This window comes from Nelumbo nucifera, chromosome 1 (genome assembly GCF_055504915.1).
Source record: "Nelumbo nucifera cultivar China Antique chromosome 1, China Antique-T2T, whole genome shotgun sequence".
NCBI lineage: Eukaryota > Viridiplantae > Streptophyta > Magnoliopsida > Proteales > Nelumbonaceae > Nelumbo > Nelumbo nucifera.
In genome coordinates, this window is record NC_142649.1 from 61,754,591 (window position 1) to 61,777,027 (window position 22,437).

The 22,437-nt window shown below is 40.8% G+C and overlaps 2 protein-coding genes across 8 annotated transcripts; both read left to right on the forward strand.

Annotated features, from left to right (window-relative positions):
* The first annotated feature begins 8,336 nt into the window (after positions 1-8,336).
* Positions 8,337-15,396, forward strand: LOC104594334 (uncharacterized). Of its 7 annotated transcripts, none has more exons than XR_016080430.1 (9): positions 8,337-9,191; positions 9,875-10,069; positions 10,309-10,407; positions 10,599-10,700; positions 10,782-10,904; positions 12,121-12,261; positions 13,211-13,564; positions 13,745-14,713; positions 14,931-14,956. XR_016080430.1 is itself a non-coding variant. In XM_010254584.3 (8 exons), exons 1-8 carry the CDS (start codon positions 8,658-8,660, stop codon positions 15,210-15,212), a joined length of 1,830 nt encoding a protein of 609 aa, XP_010252886.1. In that variant the 5' UTR covers positions 8,339-8,657; the 3' UTR covers positions 15,213-15,396. The 7 variants fall into 7 exon arrangements, 4 of the variants coding, with proteins under 4 accessions (XP_010252886.1, XP_010252888.1, XP_010252889.1 ...); XR_016080433.1 differs by having other exon boundaries at positions 8,338-9,191; positions 14,547-14,713; XR_016080432.1 differs by having other exon boundaries at positions 8,339-9,191; positions 9,899-10,069.
* Positions 15,397-20,006: 4,610 nt separating this feature from the next.
* Positions 20,007-21,430, forward strand: LHCA3 (PSI type III chlorophyll a/b-binding protein). The gene is made up of 3 exons (XM_010254582.3): positions 20,007-20,288; positions 20,386-20,447; positions 20,619-21,430. Exons 1-3 carry the CDS (start codon positions 20,151-20,153, stop codon positions 21,232-21,234), a joined length of 816 nt encoding a protein of 271 aa, XP_010252884.1. The 5' UTR covers positions 20,007-20,150; the 3' UTR covers positions 21,235-21,430.
* Positions 21,431-22,437: the final 1,007 nt, after the last annotated feature.

The window sequence follows — 22,437 nt, forward strand, 5'->3', positions numbered from 1 at the left end:
CCAGTGAAATTGTGACAACTAGGCAAACACCCAGGCAACAACTTACCAAGTTGGTGTCCCCCCCCGGGCACCGGTCTGGCTGGCCTGGCGCGACCTGTACGCGGCCTGGCACGGTCTGCGCGGCCTGCGCGACTTGGCCGGATCAGCCTGCCACAGGCGCCAACTTGGCAACCTGACCCGGACACAGGCGCCGACCTGGCAACCTGGCCCGGACACATGCGCCGACCTGACAACCTGGCCCGGACACAGGCGTCGACCTGGCAACCTGGCCCGAACACCGACCCGCCGACGGACACAGGCGCTGACCTGGCAACCTAGCCCGGACACCGACCCGCCGACGGACACAGGCGCCGACCTGGCAACCTGGCCCGAACACCGACCCGCCGACGGACACTGGCGCCGACTGGCAACCTGGCCCGGACACCGACCCGCCGATGGACACAGGCGCCGACCTGGCAACCTGGCCCGGACACTGACCCGCCGACTGACACAGGCGCCGACCTAACAACCTGGCCGCCTGACACAAGCGCCAACCTGACAACCTCGAGGAGTTCATCACCGTACCCCGGTTCTGACGGGATATGACGTCTTACCGTTTGAAGGCTTTTCGCCCACCTAACCCGCGAGGTCACCACTATATAAGGACTCCGACCCCCAAAGCCAAAGGGGGGGGGGAAAGGATGGTAACCCCCGCTCTCTAGCTCTCTCATTTCTCTCCAAGCCCTTTGTAATCAGAATGCTAACTTAGGCATCGGAGAGTCCCCGCCGGGAAAATACTCCCGGGTCCTCTGATTCAATTCTCGCAGGTCCCTCAGCTCCCGTCGCCTACAAAGGAGAGAAAATCACCTCATGCGGAGGGTAGTGCACCAGGGAACTCCACCATCCTCTGAGTTGTAAGCCGCCTAGGAGCAAGTCAAGTGACGAGTCCACCAGGCAGTTTGCCACCAGGGAGTTCGCCACCAGGCAGTTCGCCACAAGGGAGTTCTTCACCAGGGAGTTCTTCACCAGGCAGTTCGCCACCAGGGAGTTCGCCACCAAGCGGTTCGCCCCCAAGCAGTTCGCCACCAGGGAGCACCACCAGGCAGTTCACCATCAGGCAGTTCGCCACCAAGCAGTTCTCCCCCAAGGAGTCCGCCACCAAGTAGCTCATCACCAAGGCACGTCACCACTGGGTCAAACAACGAGGTACTTAGCAAAAGAATTTATACATCACAAAAAATGGTTACATCAGTTATTTTTAAATAATATATTTTATTTTCATCATCAACAAAAATTATTCTTGTTTATTACACTTATTTTTTAATTTAACTAATACAAATATTTTTGTAATTTTCTATTTAAAAATTTTATCATCTGACTTTGACTTTATGAGTTGACCAATTTGATTCAAATGTTTGAATTGCTTAATCATCACTTGGATAAATAATGATTTTTCTTTTGAGTAAGTTTTAAAATATATGGGTTTATATTGTTAAAATTATTAGGCATATATCTAATTAGTAGTGATTATTGGTGAAAAAGTAACTTAAATATAAGATTTAATAAGAGAGAATGAGAGTTAATACCTTAAATATAAGACTTAATGAGAGGGGATTAAATGAGGTAAAAAGCATTAATTGAAATTACTTTTTCAACCTTCATAATTAGATATGAACTAAATACACAAATATGGACATTTAATCAAGAAAAGTTCCACACCCTCATTTGCATAAGTTCGGATCTCCTGCCCATTTTTGCCCACATAACATCACAACCACACATGGAGAATATCTCATCCTCTTGCATAGTATTACGTAGGGGGAGATGTTCCCAATTCACGAGGGTAGTGTGTTGTGAGTAAACATGGGTAGGAGATCCCATGTCCATTTGTACCTTTTATAATATTATAGATATAGATTTAGCTAAAGGGGAGCTAAAAGACAAATATTATTTAAAAAAAATTGGTTTTAATATGCCTTTAGCACATCATATAAATTTCTCCAAATATGCACAATCCCATCCAATAGTTTGTATAATAAGAACTAAGGAAAATTGCATATTAGTACCCTTTACTTTGGCCTAGTTTCACTTTGGTCCCCAAACTTCAAAACGTGCCAATCCAGTGCGTAAACTTCCAAAACATGCCAACTTAGTGCCTACCATTAAGTGACATGTGAAAATACACAAATGTCCTTCATATGTCAACTAATTTTCTTTATCAACCATCCAAATTCCCTTCTCTTGAGAAGTCTAAACCATCTCTTTGCCACTCAGAATGGTGTCGATGCCTACTTCACTTTAGATTCACCTTTGGCTGTTCAAGCTCTTCAGAAGCAATGAGCATAGCTTGAACGATCTTAACCTAAGGCTGAAAGAGCTCTTCAAGTCTTGAGATTCATTAGCAACAAAAGTAACAAAGGCGTTGCATTGAATAGGAGGAAATGTATTAAGATGGATAAGATCTACAAAGAAGAGATTCATGAGTTCTGGTCTCAAATTACCATTGAGAGATTCGATTCTCGTCTCCAGATCTTCTTCGACATTATGTATTAAGTTATAGTCAATTATAACCTCTAGGTGTCATTCATCATCGTCATCCTTGCAACTGCCATTTCTTCTCTAGCTCTTCTCCACTAAACAAAACAACCGAATTACACAAGAACTTAATGTGTGATTGTGTGTACGGGTTTTTATTGGGGGAAGATCGGGAGAGAAAGTCAAGAGTTGAGTATTAAATTGGGCTTGGCCCTCCGATGCCCCTAGATTTGGACTTTGACCTATTTTCTTCATTTTTGACCAAATTTCTCTTCCACCTCGTGTGACACAGTTGTAAACTTATAGTGATTTTTGTTGTCTGTTCAACACCATAGTGGATAGGTAGGGCCATAGGTAGGTTGACCCCACCTATTAGATTGAACATTTTGGATTCACTGGCCCCATGAAAAGCCATCTGTTGCAATTAGCAAATGATGTATGCCAAAACTTATACCTCTGTTTCATCTTCTTGAGGAAGATGATGATGAACAATGTTTTATTTTGAAGGGTAATTTTGACATTTTCAAAAGTTTTAAGTTACACATGATATACATAATTGATGGTTGGTTAATGGTAATTACTAAATTGGCACATTTTGGGAGTTTAGGTATTGGATTGGCATGCTTTGAAGTTCAGAGACAAAAGTGAGACTAGGCCCAAAGAAAAATGTACTAATATGAAATTTTCCCTAAGAATTAAGGTGTTCCTACAAAATTTTCAAGCTCCATTACATCAACATTTTGTTGCTTCTCGACAAACTGGATATACAATACTAAGAAAGAAGACACTTTCTGCTTGATTGGACGAGGTGGGAGAACAAAGCTGTTGTATTCCTTTTTTTTTTTTGGTAGATAACAGCATTCTATCATACTGATTGGTTTCAAATTCTTATTCACTTATTGGCTAAGAAAATTCTCATGTAATTTGCTTAAAAGGAGAATTACCTAGAAGACTAGCCTAAATGAGAAAGGGGTTATTGATATGAAAAACCCCACTAAAATAACATAAAGGATCCCATAAAATAAAAATGGCTTTAGAGGGATTACGAGACCATGGAGGTTATGGAATTTCCTTTATTGGTCTAGATATAGGTAAAAAGTGTTGGGGTTGTCTTATTTTTCAACTATTAGCTAGATAAGGTTTTAGTTTAATGATGGTTGTGGTCCCTCCTTTAAGTTAAGGTAGGTGTTACATACAAAAGGGTTATTTTCTATGCAAGGATTTAAGAGAATTGAGAAGGAAATTTGCTCTTTTTCTTGTTGAAGAGTGAAAAAAGAGAGGTTGAGAGAAAGAAGGTATTTTTAGTATAAGAGTGAGTTTCTCTTATTTTTGTTCTTCATGTTGAGAGAGAAAAGGAAGAACATGTGTACAAGGGTTTGGGTCGGTTAAGTTACAATTCACAAAATACTTGTATTGTTTCTCATTTTCTTTCATAGTGAAGAGTGGTTTTTTGTTTCTCCCTTGGACATAGGTAGTAAGACTGAACAACGTAAATCCTTTGTGTTTTTAGTAGTGCTTTCTTTTCTTGTCTTTACTTTGAATTTTTTTATTTTTAGTGCTATTGGATTCCCTTGGTTATTATTTCATTTCGAATACATTGTGGTTTTATCTTATGGGTGGTTGTTGTGAGTCCTAAAAAAATGGTTAGAACTCCTAGGTTGGTATTTACAAGGTATTTGTAACGGCAGCAAAAGGTATGAGTTCTCAATTCCATATTAAAATGGTTTGATGACAAATGTAGTTGGCAAAGAAGAATGAAGGATATCCTAGCTAAACAAGGCTTATTAAAATGTTGAAGGGAAATTATGGAAAGTCGATTGGGAGAAATTTAGTTAAAGTGTGTGAGTACAATTCAAATGCTACTCTCATTACTTATAAAGTTATGTTTAACATTATGGACAGAGATTCTGCACTAGAGTTGTGGGAGAAATTGGAGAAACTTTATTATGGGAAAAGTTTAACTACAAAGTTATATCTGAAACGACAATTATAAGGGTTAAAGATGGAAGATGGTGAAAATATCTTGGAACACCTAACTGTGTTCAACAGTATATTGGATCAACTAAAGAAATTTTATGTCAAGGTAGATGAAGAAGACAAGGCCATTTCACTACTTACCTCACTCCCTAATTTATATGAAAACTTGATGACAACCTTATTATACAGGCAAGGCATAATGAAGTTGGAAAGAGTCACCACATCTCTTCTATCTAATGAGGTTAGGACGAAATCCAAATATGAAAATGGGCAGGATTCAATAATAATTATGCATGGAACGGATAAAAAATAAAATCATCTAACAAGAGATTTGAGAGCGGTATGTATAAATCCAAGGTTAGGGAAAAGGGCAAGGTATAATATTATAGATGCAAGGAGTTTGGTCACACGAAGAGATATAAAATGAGTGAAAATGAATCTGGAGGAGTGGCGATTGCATTGGATGATAGTGGAAACATTCTCATAGTTTTTGAAACTTAAAACTATGTGCATTTCTTGTCCAAATGAATGGTTTTTAGATTTTGAATGTTCTTTGCATGTTTGCTCCAAGGATTTAAGACGGGTGTTACCCTTATAGGTAAGTCTACTTGTGACATCATAGGTGTTGGAATGATGACAATAAAAATATTTAATGGAGTGATTCACACTTTAGGTGGTGTGGCATATGTCCTAAAAATGAGTTGTAATTTAATATCATTTTCTACAGGTGAAGTCATGAAAAGTACACATGGAAGTATGGTCTTGATGAAAGGAGAAAAATGTAAGGGCTTGATGAGGGCAGATTTGGCCCTCTAGTGAAATTGCGACACGTGGCACCTCGTGACAAGTAGGCAAACACCCAGTCAACAACTTACCAAGTTGGTGTCCCCCCCCGGGCACCGGTCTGGCTGGCCTGGCGCGACCTGCACGCGGCCTGGCGTAGCCCGCGCGACCTACGCGGCCTGTGCGACCTGGCCGGATCAGCTTGCCACAGGCGCCGACCTGGCAACCTGGCCCGGACACAGGCGCCGACCTGGCAACCTGGCCCGGACACAAGCACCGACCTGACAACCTGGCCCGGACACAGGCGCCGACCTGACAACCTGGCCCGGACACAGGCGCCGACCTGGCAACCTGGCCCGGACACCGACCCGCCGACGGACACAGGCGCCGACCTGGCAACCTGGCCCGGACACCGACCCGCCGACGAACACAGGTGCCGACCTGGCAACCTGGCTCGGACACCGACCCGCCGACGAACACAGGTGCCAACCTGGCAACCTGGCTCGGACACCGACCCGCCGACGAACACAGGTGCCGACCTGGCAACCTGGCTCGGACACAGGCGCCGACCTGGCAACTTGGCCCAGACACCGACCCGCCGACGGACACAGGCGCCGACCTGGCAACCTGGCCCGGACACTGACTGCCTACGGACATAGGCGCCGACCTAGCAACCTGGCCTGGACACCGACCCGTTGACGGACACAGGCGCCAACCTGGTAACCTGGCCCGGACACCGACCTGTCGACTGACACAGGCGCCGACCTGACAACCTGGCCGCCTGACACAAGCGCCAGCCTGACAACCTCGAGGAGTTCATCACCGTACCCCGGTTCTAACGGGATATGACATCTTACCGTTTGATGGCTTTTCACCCACCTAACCCGCGAGGGCACCACTATATAAGGACTCCGACCCCCAAAGCCAAAGGGGAGGAAAAAGGATGGTAACCCCCGCTCTCTAGCTCTCTCATTTCTCTCCAAGTCCTCTGTAATCAGAATGCTAACTTAGGCATCGGAGAGTCCCCGCTAGAAAAATACCCCCGGGTCCTCTGATTCAGTTCTTGCAGGTCCCTCAACTCTCGTCGCCTACAAAGGAGAGAAAATCACCCCACGTGGAGGGTAGTCGGGTTGCGCTGCACCAGGGAGCTCCACCATCCTCTGAGTTGCAGGCCGCCTAGGAGCAAGTCAAGTGACGAGTGCACCAGGCAGTTCGCCACCAGGGAGTTCACCACTAGGCAGTTCGCCACCAGGCAGTTCGCCACCAGGCAGTTCGCCATCAGGCAGTTCGCCACCAGGCAGTTCGCCACCAGGCAGCTCGCCACCAGGCAGTTCGCCACCAGGCAGCTCGTCACCAGGCAGTTCGCCCCCAGGGAGTTCGCCACCAGGGAGTTCGCCACCAGGCAGTTCGCCCCCAGGTAGTTCGCCACCAGGCAGTTTGCCCCCAGGCAGTTCGCCACCAGGCAGTTCGCCACCCGGCAGTTCGTCACCAAGTAGCTCTCCACCAGGGAGCTCGCCACCGGGCAGTTCCCCACCAAGCAGTTCGTCACCAAGCAGTTCTCCCCCAGGGAGTTCACCACCAAGTAGCTCATCACCAAGGCACGTCACCACCGGGTCAAACAACGAGGTACTTAGCCAAAAAATTTATACATCACAAAAAATGGTACGTGACAAAAAACGGTTACATCAGGGCTTATATTACCTAGTTAGGAGTACAATGGTTTTTTAGACCTTAATAGGTTGTTGGAAATGAAATGCACAAGATAGTGTGGCCACATAGAGAGTCTCTTTTACAATTGGGAGGAGATGAGTATTACATGTTTCTAGGGTACAAATGAAGGATTGAGGTTTATCTCTACAATCAACTAAGACTATTAACTCACGTGCAACTAAATAGGTGCATTGGCCATTATCTTTTCAAGATTAGAATTTTAGATTAATTCGTTTAATAATTTATTTGGCATCTTCACTTCTTAATGTTTCATTTTTTAAAATTTCAATAATTGATAGAGTTGAACCAAATTAATTCGTATCAACCCCTTTCCCGAATGTTTAGGGTCAGGGTCTAGCATTCACTAACCCAACCCAAAATCCTGACCTGGCCTGAAATCAATCCAAAAATGCCTCGACCCACCCGACCTGATTGCCAGGTCTACCTACATGGCACTTACATGACAAAAGATGAAAGGGCTCCATACCAAACACCATCAATGTTGTAAAAATAATAGCAAGTGAAAGAGAAACACCATTAACTGGAGTGAATTAGAAAAAGAAAAAGTAGAAACACTCCAAATCCAAATCCTATACGAGGTAATAAGAAGACAAGAGCAAGTGCCACATCATCCAAAGTAATGGGGTACACGTGTACGGATCAAACTGAACTTGGTGGAATGTGAGATTAGCTCCAGCCTCTAGTATTACAGTTCATGGGCCGGGCTGGGCCGGGTTTGGGCCGGGCTTTTACTCATCCTTAATGGAAATATGCTAGGCCCGAGCCCGAGCCCGAGCCCGGCCCGACCAACGGGCCTATAACTTGGGCCCAAGCCCGGCCTTGATAAAAAGCCCGAATCCCGAGCCTGAGCCCAAAGCCTGACCTAATAAAAAAATTACAATTTTCCCTATTCAAATTAGAATTAAAAATTTAGATGGTTTTTTTTCCTTTTCTTTTAGGTTTTAAAACACAGTTTTACATTCTTTAGTCAAAAAATTTATTCAAATGAACATAATCACATAATCCATTTTAAGTCTAATTTTAGGTCAGGCCAGGCTAGGCTATTTTGACAAAACCCGAGCCCGGCTCGAATTTATTGCGGGCCATATTTTTTGACCCGAGTTTAAGTCCTCATGCCTATAAACATGTTCAAGCCCGTATTAGAGCCGGGCCGGTCCGTTGGGCCACCCGTCCCATGAACAGGTCTAATTACAATATTACTTGTACAACTGTAGATGATTTGAATGACATGAAATTCCCTTTCCCGCCTCCCTTTTGTATTACTGTTCTTACAAAATTTGATTTGAATTATATAAGCAAAAGACAAAACGAAACAAAGCAGCCCGATTAGGACTAGCGAGTAGTAGCCACTCCCTAGTCTGGAGTCCGGACTTATTCAGTGAATGGTACCCCTCGTAGTTTTGACAAATATTAGGGCTATTTTGGTCCAAACATATTCTTCTCTTCAAAATTTCCATTTCTGCATCGTCGTCCTGTATTATGCTGTAGCTGTGTTGGTTCCATTTCCTAATTCTTCCCTTCCGGCTGAAAGCTAACTACTACTACTACTACTCGGCTCAAATGGTCATCTTCAAATCCTACTTTCCTCCCACACCCCGGAAGTGCAGACACTGAAGCCCGAATTATCTTCATTTCTCCGATTTGATTTTTGAATGGCGACATCGGCTTTCAAATCCACCACCAAGAGGTCTCCGATCGGACCTACCACCACCCGGACACCCGAAGACGCCGGTTCATCCAACCGAGCTGCATCCCACCACCGCCGCTCTAGGAGTCTCAGCCGCTTCTCCCATCGCTTCCATTCGGAAGACTCCGAAGATCTCCCGGCACCCAGGGGCAGGTTCGTCAATACGGTCAGGGGTTCAGGGTTCCCCGAAATCAGCCTCGATGATCTCGCCAACGAGTTATTTCCTTCCATAGATGCTAATGGCATAGAGGATAGTGAGCGGCACCGGTCCACTCGCCGGAGTTCTGACGTTAACAGCTATGCGATGGCGTCTCAGAGACGGGGAAGGTCGGTATCGAGGCATTACAGCCGAGCAGGTGAGGGCAAGGGCGTTTTCGATAATCCTTCGGAACGCAAGGGCGTTTCGGATGGCAGTTCGGGAGGCAAGGGCGTTTCCGATGGTAGCTCAAGAAGAAGGCGCTCGCTCTCCGTCGCACGCTATCAGTTTAGCGATTCCGAGGTAAATTATATCATATGCTCCAACAGAATAGACTCTATATGCTCTGCTGAAAAAGGGATACAAAGACATTCCTTGTATTGGGCTTAATTGTAAATCTTAAGTTGGGTCAGCTCTAGTGAAACTGTGTTTTTCTTTTTTCCACAAGCTCCTGTAATTCTATTTTCTATTATTAATGAAATCATTTATTTGTTGCTGATCAAAAAATGAAAAAGGTGGCCTTTGAAAGTTAATCAATGTCTGTCCAAATTTTGCCCTGTGATCGTAGCAGGTATATGGATATGATCCCTGTTTACAGCCTTACACAGTAGCTGAAAGTAGGATGACTTAGATATGGAAATCAGTACCTCCACGCTTTCTTTCTATATTCTTGTACATTCCATTGTTTACATATTGAATTATTGATGAGGTTCTCAATTCTCATGTTCAAACCGTAAGGGGGATAGAGGAACCAAGGGGAAAAAAAGGATGGCTAAGTCATCTTATTAGGTCAGCAATTGCCCCATCTACGTCCTTCATGTATACTAGGCTGCATATAAGTATAACATTTCCTGAAATGAATTTTCCTAGCGGGAAAAAAGTTTATAGCATGTTAATTTTTTGAAGTAGCTTGCATGCATTTCTTATTATTTGGAATTATTTTTAGCTTCATTTTCTTGATTTCTTATCATGAACAAGAGAAGCAGTCCAATGTTTCTTCTGTTCGACAGAGTGATGTGGATAATTCTCGTAACACTAGTAATGGTGCTAACCAGAAGAGCCTTGGTAATGGTATCTGCCAGAAGCCTTCATCCTGTAGGCCAACAGATCCCAAGCAACAATTTGGATTAAGAAGATCTATGAGCCAAAAGGATTTGCCAAAGTCGCATGACAGCTTCTCAGTAAGACACCAAGACTTTCCGTTTAATAATGTGGTTTCACTTTTTTTTTTACTTTTTCTTATTATTTTGTTGGGGGAAAACAGATATTTGTGATTAAAGTTGCCTTTATATTGTCCAGTTTCCCTGTAGTTGCCTTCTGATCCTTTTTGTATTATTTTGTAGAATTTTAATTTGAAGCTGTCTTGTAAATTTAAATTTTAAAGTAAGAAAACTTGAACAAATATATTTGATATTTTCAGAGCTACTCATCCGCATTAACTGATGATGAAGTCTGGGATGCTCATTCCAGTAAACATGGGATTGAGAGGATAATACAAGCAGTTTATGCACAGAAAAAGGTTGGATTCTTTTGTTGATACTAGCAGTTAGATATGACTCAAATATCATCTTAATTGTAAAGAATGATGACCCTGTTACTTATCAAAAAAAGAATGATGACCCTGTTGTCAAAATCATGAAACTTGTACCTTTGATCTTCTTGACGAAGAATTCTCACATGTACACCAATCTGTTTCATTTTCACTTTCAGATAGAACATCCTACTGAGGACGGGTTGGAGACTGGGTTGTATGAAGTCATGCGAAAAGAACTTAGACATGCTGTTGAAGAAATCAGAACAGAGCTAGCACAGGTATATAACAATTTTGGTTTTCCAAAACCTGCCTTTAAACCTGGATCTCCTGAGATCTAAGAAGTGTATGAACTTCTACAGGTGATGGTGAATACAAAGCCATCTGTAGAAAACAGTGATTGCTTGCAGTCAAATAATTCAGATGTTGATGTCCTTCAAGCTGTTGATGCGATCAGAAAGAATTATTCAACAAAACTAGAACAGGTATCCGGGTTTTTTCTAAAAGAGTCATAATTATGCACCAGTGAAGTGATTTTCTGGATGCCAATACCATGAACATTTTGGTGCATTACTTATTTGACCCCCAACCACTTTCAATCAAATGGGTATTGGTTAAGTCCAATCTGATTGCTCTGATATGGCTCTCAATGGCATGTCCTTTTATTAACTGGATTTAACCCAAGTCCATCTTGGTTCAATTTGATAAGGATCTGATCTGATAATATTGCTACCTGTTGGTATATGCACATAAATGGCGACTACCTAATGTTTTTTTTTTTGAAGGAAGGTAAGGTAAATTTATTACAACATCAGAGATTACAGAGGGGCTCCAAAACCAGAGCAAGATTACAGGGAACAAACCCCAAAACTGAATTACAACTTAAACAAACTTCTAGACCTCAGCTGTGCTCCAAGAGCCCTGGATTGGAGCCCTTTCACTGCTGCAGTCGAAGACACTAATTTCCCCACACTACAAGATAAAAGACTGTCTACATCCTTAGACTTATTTTGAAAAATTCTTCTGTTTCTTTCTGCCCAGATGGTGCTGATCACTGCTGCAGGAATAGCCAACCACACACTTTTTGCCAACTTGGAGAGGCCTTGAAGCTCCCAGCTTCTTAACAGATCCATCACTTTACTCAGCATGACCCAGGAAAGACTACCTAATGTTGGTCCTGGGTATCTGGGACCTCGGCAAGAGTGGGCTGGTTATGGTAACTTGCCTCTCTGAGACTTGAACCTGCAATCTCAATGTTACCGGCCTGAATTTATAATAAAAAGCTTGTTAAGTTTTAGTCTCATGGAAGCTACTATTAGTTAATTATATTAGGAATTTATAATATCCGAGATTATGTGAAATCTTACATGGATAAGCGATGGTTACAACCATGCCTTGTCTATTATATTATTTTGGGTGGTCTGAGATTCTAAATGAACCGATCATAGTTGGGAAAAAAATCTGTATATAGGAATGTCTGGTAATCGGTAATTTGATTTGGTTGATTTTTGAGCTTGGAGGTGTTGTAGTTAGGAGATCTCAAATATACCTCCTCACTAGTTATACAGGCAAACCATGACATGCTAGACAAGGGAAACTGGAGACTATTCTCTATGCATCGCCCTTTGTCTTTGAGTCAGTTTATTGCATTATACTTGACATGTTTAAGTGCTGATAGATTTCAAACTTTTTAATTTCCAGTCAGAGAAGCGTAAACATGATCTCCAAGCTGAAATCATGGCTGAGGAGCAGCGTGGACGAGAACTTTCTAATATTGTAAGGGAATTACTTCCTGATCAAAAGAGTACTGCAACTCCAAAAAGGCCATCACGTGCTCGAAAGGTAGTTCTCTCTCTCTCTCTCACACACACACTATCACTTGCGTGCATACACACACACACGATTATATTAGTTGCATGAACATTTTAACCAAGTCAATATTGTTCAGTTCATAGTTGTCATGGTGTTGCCTAGGCACCCCGCACCCTTGGCTGGGCGCCTTGCCTAAATGCTTTGTTTATAGCAACTAGGCACCCATCTAGGTGATTTGGTGCCTGCCAAGGTGATAAGGTGCCCATTTAAGCGGCTAAAAATGACAAGGGAGGCGCCTTGTTACAATATCATTCATGTTGCTACATCTTACGAATATGTATGTTAGAACATTTATTATATACTATATATCATTTATACTGTGGTTTAAAGTTTTACTATTGAAATTTAAAAGATCCAAAGGCTTTTAAAAGAGAACAAGAAAAGAAAATAGAAATATAAAGAAATTTCTTTATTTTTTGTTTGTTCTACTCTCTTACATTGAATAAAATAGCAGCTCATCCCTTGTTCTTTTTCTCTTGTAGCTTCTTTCTTAAATTTTATCACACAAAATTATGACCTTCTTTAGTTAATTTGATATGAAATTGCTCTATTAAATACTTATTACATTAGTATCATTTTTGAAAGTATTGAAATTAATATAATCAAAGTACTACAGTTCTAGATATGTTGATTTCACATGTTTTGAGAGGAAATTTGATGTTATTAATAAAGAAACTTGCTATGTTTCCAATTAATATGCATGCTGAATTGTATATAAAACTAGAGAACTAGGAAGAACTTAGTTTTTTATTTTATGAAATGTGCCTAGCCAACTAGGCACTCCACTGTTGCCTAGAATTGCCTAGGTGCCTTAACAGCTATGGTTCAGTTAGAAATTTAAGATCGTATCTTTGGCCAAAGGAGGTGCAAATGGGCTCTTCTCTAAACTCCTATTTTTCTTGTTTCACTTTTGTTCTAGAGGAGTAATGACAGAACTAGGGTGTCCAAATGCTTGGCTCATGAGGCAGAAAAATATTTTGAGGATTTCATATCAAGTGTTGAAGACACAGATATTTCATCATTTGACGGTGAAAGGAGTGATGCAAGTTCAACACTTGGAGGAACGACAAAGTTAAGGGATCCTATGATACATTGTGGGGAAGCAGAAACAATTGGAACTCCAGCAAGAGCTAATTCTCTTCCAGTTGAAATGGATGGGATTGTTTTGCCTTGGTTGCAATGGGAGACCAGTAACGATGGATCTCCTTTATCGTTCAAGGGAAGAAAAGAGGTGCCAGTGAAACTGCAAACTGACGTATGTGATGCAGTTCAGGTAATTCTTCTACAAGATGGCATGTTTTTATAAACAAGTTCTTGTGTGTTGTCCTGGGCTGATGTAATAGGTTAGTGTCTACAAGATGGCATGCTTTTTTCTAATCCCATTTGTTTATTTATTCTATGGACTAATTTTCTAGATCATAATAAATTGGTTATTGTCATGACTTGATTGCAGGCATTAAGATATGTATCTCCAAGCAAGCAGGCTGCTATAATGAAGTGTATAGATTTAAGCTCCCAACAAATACAAACATACAAGCCAGTAGAATTTGAGGACTTATAATTCAGTTTTTTCCTCTATTTTTTTTGGATTTTTGTCATGTGATTTATTGTTTGAAAGTTGAAAGTAAACAGGGTTCCTATAGGAGAAACAGTATGCTCCAGGATCTGTGGTGGATCTATTCAGGATGCATCATGGAAGAAAAACATGCTATAGTTATTCAATCAGTTTGTGTTTGGACTGCTGTGGAAGTGGAAATGATCTGCAGAAAAGGATTTGTGAACTCTTAGCCACATTTTCCATTCAATTGTGGAATCTGCAGAGCTTTTCCATTGCTGCCTGCAATCCAAATGTAGCCTTACTGAAACCTTAGAGGAAGCATAGGGAGGAAAGAGGACAAATAGCTTTTTGGGAGGGAAAGCCTACCACTAGCAAGTTTCAGATGTGAAATGCACCCTAAATATCTTCTTTTTATCTTATCTGTCCAATCTTAAATATCTTTGTCATCCTGGGGAACCTGCCACATACTGAAAGTTTCTTCACTTTAGTGATGTCTTTCATCAAAATTTTGTGGGCTTAGGGGTTCCATCAAGGATGCATACTCATGGTTGTTTGTATTGCAAAGCAGCACCAGAATTCCTTCTTGCCATAGGAGATTTGGCAAATGTCATCTGGTGGTGCCAGAATATGGAGGCTGGACGTTGGTTTCTAGCCCACTATGGGCATCCTCTCAGCATGGGTGTTTTCCATTTTGCAGTGAAGTTCTTGATTTGTCCTTTCTGCCAAATAATGCAGACTCCCTTTTCATATCTCATTATCTGTCCAAAGGGATAATGCATTTAAAGAACCTTTGAATGGAGATAAGGCATGCTGAGCACCTTTTTGGAAGGAGCTCAAGCTGTAATGCTACTCTCAATTTTTAAGGTGACAGCTGGTTGCATTGAGTCATGTTGAAATCTTTATTCTGTATGATTCTAGTTTCTCGGTGCATTTTGCTCCTTTCCATATTAATGTATCATAGCTCGATATTACAGTATTGGTTACTGTCTGTCTGCATGCGGACATAAAAATACACATACATATTTACATTCCTATAGGTAAGGTAGTAGATGACATACTTTCAATTTATGTATTTTTACAGGGAGGGAGCACTGAAAACAATAAAAATAATTGTTTCGCTAGTAGCTGTGGGGGTTGGAGCTCTGGAGGTGAAAGTGCTTCCCTGGCCTATAGAGATTTGGTGAGCAGATTTGAACCCTTAAGCTGCAAGAGTCACTCTGTTGCTAGTGGACCACGACAATCATACTTTGACATGGATGAGTACCTCCATCTTCAACACCAAGAATATGCCCTCTTTGAAGGCTGGAGGCAGCGGCAAAGAATAAACTCAGGTGGTCTTCTACTCTGCAGTAAATATATGTAATCCTAGGCTGCTAGCCCTGTCAGTTTTGCACCTTCCAAAATGCAAAACGTAAGAGGCTGGCTCGAGGATAATTCCTTGACTAGTCAATTTTGTATTATGTATATAAATTTTAGTTGCAAGTAGCTAGTAGTATTGATATCAAAGCAGGACAGGACTTGGTGATTATGTTCGGTTTCCTTCTTTCCACCTAGTGTTTGTTTCCATGTCTTGATGATTCTGTATTTCTTGGTATTAGGCTTCCATAACTGTGAAGTTTGTAAATTTGTTAGTGGTAAAAGACTAACAAGTAAAATCATAAGAAAAGATGTTAGAACCATCTTTTTTCCCTAATATGGTTGGTTAGGTCTTCTGCTGGTTGTAGCAGAGACCTGGGACCGAATCCCGCCTGCACCTGGATTGGGGGGGGGGGGGGTTATGGGTTGGGGTTGGGCTACCCCCGTTGTGTAGCCCTTCAAAAGATATCAAAAAAAGTTGAAGGAAAAAAGGTCAAAAGAACAGAGGGTGAAATACTCAACAACCCTTCTTATGGTAGGTTGATTCTGCAGTTCTTTGGTTAGCATCAACAGTCCTGTGTTTGCTACAAGATTCCATCCTGTAGTTCTAGAACTGTTCTTTAACCTAACCTACCTACTGTTTTCTTGTTCGTGTGAACAATGCTACTAGGATTGTTGGATGCAAGTGTTAGTGTTTCTGAAAATTCACACCATGGATTCCGTCTTGTAGTTGGTTAGAAGAAATTCATGGGAAGTATCCAGCTAATTCAGCCTCCCACTGTTTCTAGGGATTATGTCTTGTAATTGTTGAAAGAGGGGCAATATTGGATTTCTTGAAAAATTTTAATAAAATTTAGTACATATAATGGGATCTTAACAGATTGTTAATCGAAGGGAGGTATTATGTCTGATAATGTCATATCACAAGGGAGGTCTTAGTGCATTTAGAAATGAGAGTGGAGGTCTTAGTATTTAGCATAAATATCAAGGGAGGTTCAAGTCTTGTACCCTAAAAAAAGGTATTTTAAGCTGGTGTTTGGCATGAATGCTATTGCTTCAGAGCTGTTTTCTCAGTGCTGTATGGATGAGGGTCTGTTGCACTGTTTTCTGAGAAGAGAAAACGACTCTTTTTTTTTTGTTTGGCATTGATGCTGCCACATAAGATTGATCCACATTATCCAATGGCTCCTTTTTTTTGGCTCCTTTTTCAGCATTTATCCACATTATCCAATAGTTCACAAGATGCCACATTGGTGCCAGATCATGGTACTATTGGCAGCAATGGTTCTGAAAACGAGAAAATGCCAATCTTGACGTTTTCTCAGACCATGCCTTCCTGAATTCTAAGGTGTGGTCGTTTTCTTGAACAACAGTCCCAAATAAGTCTGTGTTTCATAGCGCACCGTTTTTTTCTGATGGCACCGACGTAGAGCCGTTTTCTGGGACAATAGCATCCATGCCAAACACCACCAAAGAGTGCAGCAAATGGTCTGGGTTGGAGAGCGGACTTATTATTGATCTAGTAGTTGAACTGTTTTTCTCCCCTTCCTGATTCCTTGGAAAGCGCCTCTAAAATAAGGGTGGCAGCATGTCATTGATGTTAGAGTTTAAGAAAGCTGTAGAAAGTAATAGAATATATTTGGCATCAAACTAAACTAGCATCCTCTGCAATTGGTGATTTTTTTTGGTAGATAGTTGAAAAACTTATTAAACAAAAAGATTACAAAGGTAAGGTTCCAAGTTTCCAACCAGTAAAAGGCTTCATATTTTTCATTTTTTGAGCCAACAAATGAGCTGTTCTGGTACGATCTAGGTTTATATACAAAAATAATATTGTTTATGGGTTTATGGACCTAACTACAATTAGCATTCTGTTTATCCAATTAACAAAATTCCAAGTAAAATTCCTTTGAAGCGCCTCTATTATGTTCTTAGAATGAGCATAAAAATTGACCCCCATCCTTGACTCCCAGCTAGAGGTGTAAAGCCCGTGGGTGGCCCGTGCAAAGTGCGGGCCGTGTCATTCTGGCCCACGGGTCGTCATTGGCTGTGCCACCCTCCCTAGTGAAAAATTTGGGGGTTGGCCCGGCATTGTCCATGGCGCAAGCCCGTGTGAGCCCGTGTTGTGCTGCGGGTTGGTTTGGCCCGTGGGCCGAGTCTTGGGCTAGGTTGGGCCGTGCATCGGGCCAAAGTTATTTATTTAAAAAATTAATAAAAACTTAAAATTTTAATTTTATATGAATTTTGTGTATAAAATTGCTTATATATAATAATTAAATCAATTAGTATAATAAAATTAAAAAAAAATATTTATTTTTTAATATATTATATACTATATATTATTATATAATTATAATTTATATAATATTATATAACTATATATAAAAAATATATATGGGCCGTGTCGTGGGATGTGCTGAGCCGGCCTGTGGACCTAAAACCCCAGGCCCAGCACGACCCATAGACCGTCGTGCCAGGCTAGTCCAAATTCATACCAAGCCACGGGCAACACAACCCGATTTACACCTCTACTTCTAACAAAATATTGAGCTTCAAAAACTATTCCTAATTCAGCCACTAAGAATGTGTTAAAATAAAAAGCACAAAATCCAAAAGTTCTCTGTTTATTCATTTTCGTTCCACCATCACATTGAATAATAAAGAAATTATTATCCTGCCCAGCAACTGGATTTGCAAAATTACCACATACCACAGGTATATTCCTACTACGACAAAATTTATCCTGTGGGCAATCCAAAAATTTAGGACCCAGTTACAAGACTTTAAATAATTTCCATCATCCTGCAAAAACATTGAACCCTGGATTTGCACACAAAACAGCACGAGCAAATGAGAATCTTCTTGGAGTACTCCATCCAAAAATAATGGTTGCAATTCATATAAAAATAATTAAATAAGGATTCAACCATAATATCAGAAAAAATTTGTACCAATCAAGCGATATTTACCAAAATTCAGGAGGGGGGGGGGTTCATTTTAGCCCTTCCTATATCCTGTGATCATGTCTTTCCGGCAGCATATATTTTACTTATAAATAAGATCATGTTACCTAATTACAGGCCCATTGAAGTTTGAATATTGAAACCATACAAAATCCGAATCCAGATCTCCTGCCCACACAAATTTTGCTCACACCTACCCACATAATGTCGCAGCCATGGAGAATATTTCATCTTCCTACATAGTATTATGCAAGGGGAAATGTTCCCAATTCACGGGATAGTGTGTTGTGGGTAGAATTCTCGTGGGCAGGTGATTGGGAGTCACAGAATTCAGCCAGTTTAAAGCCAACTTATACTTGCAGTTAAATAGTCATAGTTATCGGGTTGGGTGGGAAAAGCGGTTGGTTTCAGACTATGTCATTTGATTTTCCATCAATCATTCACTGTCTGAATCCGGCATGTTGCCATGGTCATGGTTTTCAAATCATCATTGACCCGGATGATCGGACCATTCAGCTCAGAAACCAATCAGGCAATCAGTTCTGCTTTATAACTGAGCCGCTTTTTTGCCAAAAGACGTTGACTTGGTCAATGATCTACTGATCTAGGAGGTCAAACTGTTGATCTGTTCAACTCAAACAACGTTTTTTGGCTGTTTTTTTGTTTTAATTATTTTTATGTTTAATATTTTTTAAAATAAGTCATTCATTTAGACCAAACGGTAGAACCACTGACCTAGAAATCAGTGGCTAAAGCGATTCTAGTTCCGAGTCGGTTTTGAAAACTCTGGCAGTGATAACTGCGGATTCCATGAACAGGGTGGCAATGTAGGATCTGCCTTGAGTCAACACCGTGATACCTACTAAGAAACATAAACTATGATCGCCATTTGTCATGTACTCATGAGTTGGGAATTGCTTAAAAATCTTTAACAAGGGTTTTGTATTACAGATTTACAGTGGTGAAAAGGATTTTTTAACAGTAACTTGTATGTTAACTGTTATAATGTATTTCGCCTTATAATCTTTTGCACGGTGCATTATATTTTGTTTTGCAATTTTCAAGTACCAAAAGAAGGTATTAGGTTAACCCTTAAGGCTGAGTTTGGAAGGAGTATAGATGTAAATATGTAGAATGTAAAATCTTATATTTTGTATTATTTTGTATGCATTTAAGCTGTACATATTTGCATTTATACTCTTTCCAAACTGAACCTAAAAAGTTACTCAACATAAAAAGGATGAATTTGGGGAAAGTGTAAATACAAATATGTACAGTGCAAAACCCTATAAATTGCACTTTATTTGCACTGTACATATTTGTATTTATACTTAATAAATAACAAGCTAGCAGCCCCAACTAACTTGACTGAGTACTCATATGAGTTGGTGGTGGGTGGACCAAACTTTGCTCAATCTTTTTTTTCTTGTGACAAATATAAATTCACTTGTGTTTTGTTCATGCAGCATTCATGTAATTTCCCCCATTTCTTACATCATATTTTACTTAACTCATTTTTTATTTATTTCTGATCCAAACATGTTTTTGGGTATGGTGAGAGGATATCCAAGCAATCTCATTGGATAAAAACAAAAGAAAATCTAAATGCTTACATGGGTCTTGTGGCCTGGAGATACAGGCAACAAGTAATGGTTCTCAGGCCTCAACGTGGCAGAAAATCTTCAATAACATTGGAAAGGAAAAGGAGAGTATCTCTTATCCAAGTGAAAGCTCCACGCGCCAATTGTTTATTGGCTTAGGAGATCATATCTCATCTGCTGCAAGGCCACCTCATATCTACAAATGATTTCTATGCCCCGCCACCCAGATACTCGGTTAATATACTCTCATTGTTTTGGTTCACCTTCTTCATTCATTCATTCATTCATTTCATCAAAAAAGTGACAGAAATAATCCAGCTCTCTTCCTACTGCTACTGGGTTTCTTAACTCTGTCACGTCACACAGGAAAGAAAGAGGAAAATGGCAGCACAGACCCTTGTATCCTCTTCTCTTACCTCTTCAGTGGAGTCTGCTAGACAACTACTTGGAGGACGGCCTTTCCAATCTCCAAGAAAGGCTTCGTTCGTTGTTAGAGCAGCTTCTACACCTCCTGTTAAGGTATGTTGCAGCAAGAGACAATCAGATCCCATTTAGATTATACAACCCAACTGATTGAATATTAATTCATTCGTTCTTTCCTTGGAAATTAAAACAGCAAGGAGCAGATAGGCAGCTTTGGTTTGCCTCCAAACAGAGCCTTTCTTATTTAGACGGCAGGTAATCCTAACAAACCTCAATATCTACACTCTATCCGATTGCCAAATTACTACAAAATCAGTCTTACAGTGAGTTAAGGCTGTTAACTATCCCCTTACCTCTTTTCACAACTCAAAATTTAATCCAAAGCACATGGGTCTGATCACTCGATCTGAATCTGTGTAATTACAGTCTTCCAGGCGACTATGGGTTCGACCCACTTGGGCTTTCAGACCCTGAAGGAGCAGGAGGGTTTATCGAGCCGAATTGGCTAGCCTACGGTGAGATAATCAATGGACGATTTGCCATGTTGGGTGCTGCAGGCGCAATTGCTCCGGAGATCCTCGGCAAGCTGGGTCTGATTCCGGCGGAAACTGCACTCCCCTGGTTCAAGACGGGTGTAATTCCACCAGCAGGAACATACAATTACTGGGCGGACCCCTACACCCTATTTGTGTTGGAGATGGCACTGATGGGATTTGCAGAGCACAGGAGATACCAGGACTGGGCCAAGCCTGGTTCCATGGGGAAGCAGTATTTCCTAGGATTGGAGAAATATTTGGGAGGGTCTGGAGACCCAGCTTATCCTGGGGGACCCTTCTTTAACCCGCTTGGGTTTGGAAAGGATGAGAAATCCCTCAAGGATCTGAAACTCAAGGAAGTAAAGAATGGGAGGTTGGCCATGTTGGCCATCTTGGGTTACTTTGTGCAAGCACTAGTCACTGGAGTTGGTCCCTACCAAAACCTCTTGGATCACTTGGCTGACCCAGTCAACAACAACATCTTGACTAGCCTCAAGTTCCACTAGGTTTAGCCTTTGGGAATCAATCAATGCCCATAATCCTACATACCCATCTCTCTTAACCCTCTCTCTCTCTCTCTCTCTCTCTCTCTTGTAACATTTTGTGAAGCCTTGTAATTGGCTATTGGTATATTATGTGAATGAATGATGCAGATCTCTCTCTCTGTGTTAGCACATACATTTAAAGGTAGAATATTTTGCACATCAGAAGCTTCAGTGTTTATTAATATTGCATTTTCTAGAACGTCCAACTTTGGCTTTGATCTCTGATGGAAGACCATTCGTATTGCACTTTGTAGAGTTTTATAGGTAATTAGTTGTAAAAGGAATCTTTTTACAGAGTAATTAATAATCAAGTGTGGGGAGTTGCAATGCCTATAGTTGCAAATACATTGTAATGAAGTGCATTTGAATTGTGTATATCGAATGTATGTGTACATTATTGCTTGAGGTTTAAAAGATGAAGCCAATTCTAAATATTAATTAAGGCCCCGTTTGGTTCGTGGGAATAAGGGTCTGGAATCGAATCGGAATGGGCTATTTTGATTTTAACTGTTTGGTTGGATATAATTGGAATTTCATTTCCATTTTTATTGGAATGGCCATTCCCTGCTCCTCCCTTGGGATGAAATCCAATTTGAATTTAATTCTCATTTCCATTCCTTTTTGAACCAAATAGACTATAAGAATAGACCATTCCGATTGCAAACCAAACAGACCCTAATATGTATTATTAGTATTGAGAAAATAAATTTTAATCCATATTAATGTGTATGTGGATGTTGACACACAAGGAATTAAAGATTCTTAAGAGTGCAAAGGATAGAAGGATTATCTGATTAAGAGCCAATGAAGAGAGCAGCCCATGAATTTTATATTTATAAATTGCAGCTATAATTAAATTGGTGAATTTAATATTTGAGAGCATCCCATGAAAACAATCAAGTTTAAAACACCTGCTATATATAAGCTTTAATTAGAAATGTATATCGGTGCTATTGGAGTCATTTGCCTCAATAAATTAAGTTAAGAGCAAGTATGAAATGGTGATTAAGGATAAAAATCAAGTGGAAATTAACAATATTTAGTTCCCCTTCCTCATTAATTGTTTTGAATGTGGAAGGCAGAATGTGCAGGCATCTCAGGCTGTCTGTTTATAATCTGAATTTTAATTAGAGAAGAATGTTAGAAATTAAAAAAAAAAAAAGA

What these genes read in the sequence shown, in the direction of transcription:
- LOC104594334 (XM_010254584.3), top strand. Translation starts at nt 8,658, where the DNA reads ATGGCGACATCGGCTTTCAAATCCACCACCAAGAGGTCTCCGATCGGA. An exon ending in CAGTTTATGCACAGAAAAAG is followed by an intron (nt 10,408 to 10,598) that starts GTTGGATTCTTT and finishes TTTCACTTTCAG; the next exon opens with ATAGAACATCCTACTGAGGA. An exon ending in GGCCATCACGTGCTCGAAAG is followed by an intron (nt 12,262 to 13,210) that starts GTAGTTCTCTCT and finishes CTTTTGTTCTAG; the next exon opens with AGGAGTAATGACAGAACTAG.
- LHCA3 (XM_010254582.3), top strand. Translation starts at nt 20,151, where the DNA reads ATGGCAGCACAGACCCTTGTATCCTCTTCTCTTACCTCTTCAGTGGAG. An exon ending in CTTCTACACCTCCTGTTAAG is followed by an intron (nt 20,289 to 20,385) that starts GTATGTTGCAGC and finishes AAATTAAAACAG; the next exon opens with CAAGGAGCAGATAGGCAGCT. An exon ending in CTTTCTTATTTAGACGGCAG is followed by an intron (nt 20,448 to 20,618) that starts GTAATCCTAACA and finishes GTGTAATTACAG; the next exon opens with TCTTCCAGGCGACTATGGGT.